General features: G+C 31.6%; 1 protein-coding gene across 1 annotated transcript; it reads left to right on the forward strand.

The window, feature by feature from the left end:
* On the forward strand, window positions 1–474 carry LOC139501977 (single Ig IL-1-related receptor-like). Its single transcript, XM_071291289.1, has one exon. It carries the CDS (start codon window positions 1–3, stop codon window positions 472–474), a length of 474 nt encoding a protein of 157 aa, XP_071147390.1.
* The last annotated feature ends 1,711 nt before the right edge of the window (window positions 475–2,185 follow it).

Below are 2,185 nucleotides of genomic sequence, written 5' to 3' on the forward strand. Positions count from 1 at the left end.
ATGGCCAATCCTCTTTTCCGGAAGTCAAAAGAAGAAGAACTTGAATATGATGCATATGTAGCTTATTGCGACGGAGACTATAAATGGGTGTATGGACCTTTGCGCCTATTTCTTGAAGAGAGACGAAATTATAAACTTCTTTTGTTAGATAGAGGGGATGTCCTTGCTGGAGAACATAGACTTTTTGCTTTAAGCAATTCAATTTCTAAATGCAAAAAGATAATCTTAGTGATTTCAAAAGAGTTTGTTAACAATGATTGGGCTTACTATGAAGCTACTGTTGGAATTGAACATTTTCTGGGATTACAAGCAAGAATAATTGTTTTAAACCTGGAAAATATAACCAAAACAGAAATACCGCAATGTGTTCTTCAAATGGTGTCACTGGAAGCCAATGACCACATTCGCAAAACAGACACATTAAATGAAAATAACATTTTCTGGAAATGTTTAGATCAAGCAATGAAACGTTAATAGAGGACAGTGTCGTTATGGCTTTTTTCAATGGATACTATCTTAAATTTTTTTTTTTCATTGCGCACATGCTTTGTCAGAATAATGCATATGTAAAGCATATGTAACGCATATGTAAAGCATATTTAAAGCGTATGCAAATAAAGTAAACATTAAAAACCTGCACGGTGATAATATAGATTTGATGAGCACTATATTCACGAAAATAGGCAAGAAATCAATATCAAAATCCGACTAGATGTGCTTACAGGTATGAACAACTGGTTACAACTGTTTGTAATTATAAAAAAAGGGCACATCAGTTTGTCAAACAGACTTGCTTGATTGTACGCTAATTATGTGCTTGTCATTTAAAGATTGAATATTTTTGTATTTTAACAGGACGTAGCAACAATACAAGGTCAGGAAGTTATGTGAAGTTAAGCGATGTTCTTTGTTTTCCTTCCCGTTTAAATACCACTTCCTTATATCAATATTTAGATCTAGATCTTAGTTGTTGAACATTACCTTATATATCATGTAAACAAGTACGAACAATTTGAAGTATAGGGTAAAATGAATGACACTATTTTGATACACGCATTAACGGAAATCCTTCCGATATAAGAGCTCCTCTTTTCTTCTTTTGTATTACAAAAATGAATCTGAATTGTATTAGTTTAACAGTATGATTGTTTTTGATCAGTGTGATAGATACAAAATCTCTAATGTACAACCTGAATATCATTTTGTATATTTAAATTGATATTCTTCCATAACTAAAGGCTGTTATATTATACTTGTTTATACAGTCTATCATTATATCATATGCTCTAGGAGAATAAAAAAAAACATGACAATCGTTTGTAGAACATTCTGTTCATACAGGGACTCTAAGTTCTGCAGACTCGCTCGCTAAAAAATGTTGGAAACCTTAACAAATAGTCTCGTAATTGAAAACTAACTGAATTATTGCTGCATTTAAAATGAGTCAACTACTTCACATTATGAATGTCCTCGGTCGTATCCCGAATCACAGATTCGAAGGGGAAAATTCATAAATAAACTTCATCTCACCCTTTTGGTTATTGCTTTTTAATATATTAATTCCTGAAAAATGTTTTAATTCGATTTTGCTTATTCTTTTCAAATACTAAACAAAATAGTCAAAAGAACAAGTTTGTGCATGGGATGGTCTATGTATAATATACATGACAAACATAATAAAGTGGAGCTAACTTTATTATTTTATTAAACAAGCGGGATGACTAACAGTAAAACTTCTTAATACTACCATAGACTAAGTTCATGTTAGTAAGTAAAGATGCACGTACACTCCTAAGCAAAAGTACAAATGAATATAAAATTGAGAATGGAACAAACTGACACTAAGTACAGATCAATCAGAACTCTAAAACGCTACAATAACATGAAGTAAAATCAAAATACGCATCTAAGACAAAAAGTAGCTTCTTTTTTAAAAGTCAAAACATTACAATAACGCTTTACACATCATCTGCTATTCTATATCATATCGAAATGTACTCCCGTTAAAGTGTACCGGTACATGTCTATGTCAAAAATTCCATTATTAACCACTTAAATTGCATCTTACCACGAGAAGAATTGTTGATCTGCTAAAATAATGTTCGTAGATTTTATACGGTTAATACAAGACGAACTTTGGAGGGATAGAATAAATCGGATTTCTTTCCTAACACCGTGCATGTTT

This window comes from Mytilus edulis, chromosome 13 (genome assembly GCF_963676685.1).
Source record: "Mytilus edulis chromosome 13, xbMytEdul2.2, whole genome shotgun sequence".
Lineage (NCBI taxonomy): Eukaryota > Metazoa > Mollusca > Bivalvia > Mytilida > Mytilidae > Mytilus > Mytilus edulis.

Bases quoted from the DNA above. Each gene is read 5' to 3' on its own strand.
- LOC139501977 (XM_071291289.1), top strand. From the start codon at position 1: ATGGCCAATCCTCTTTTCCGGAAGTCAAAAGAAGAAGAACTTGAATAT.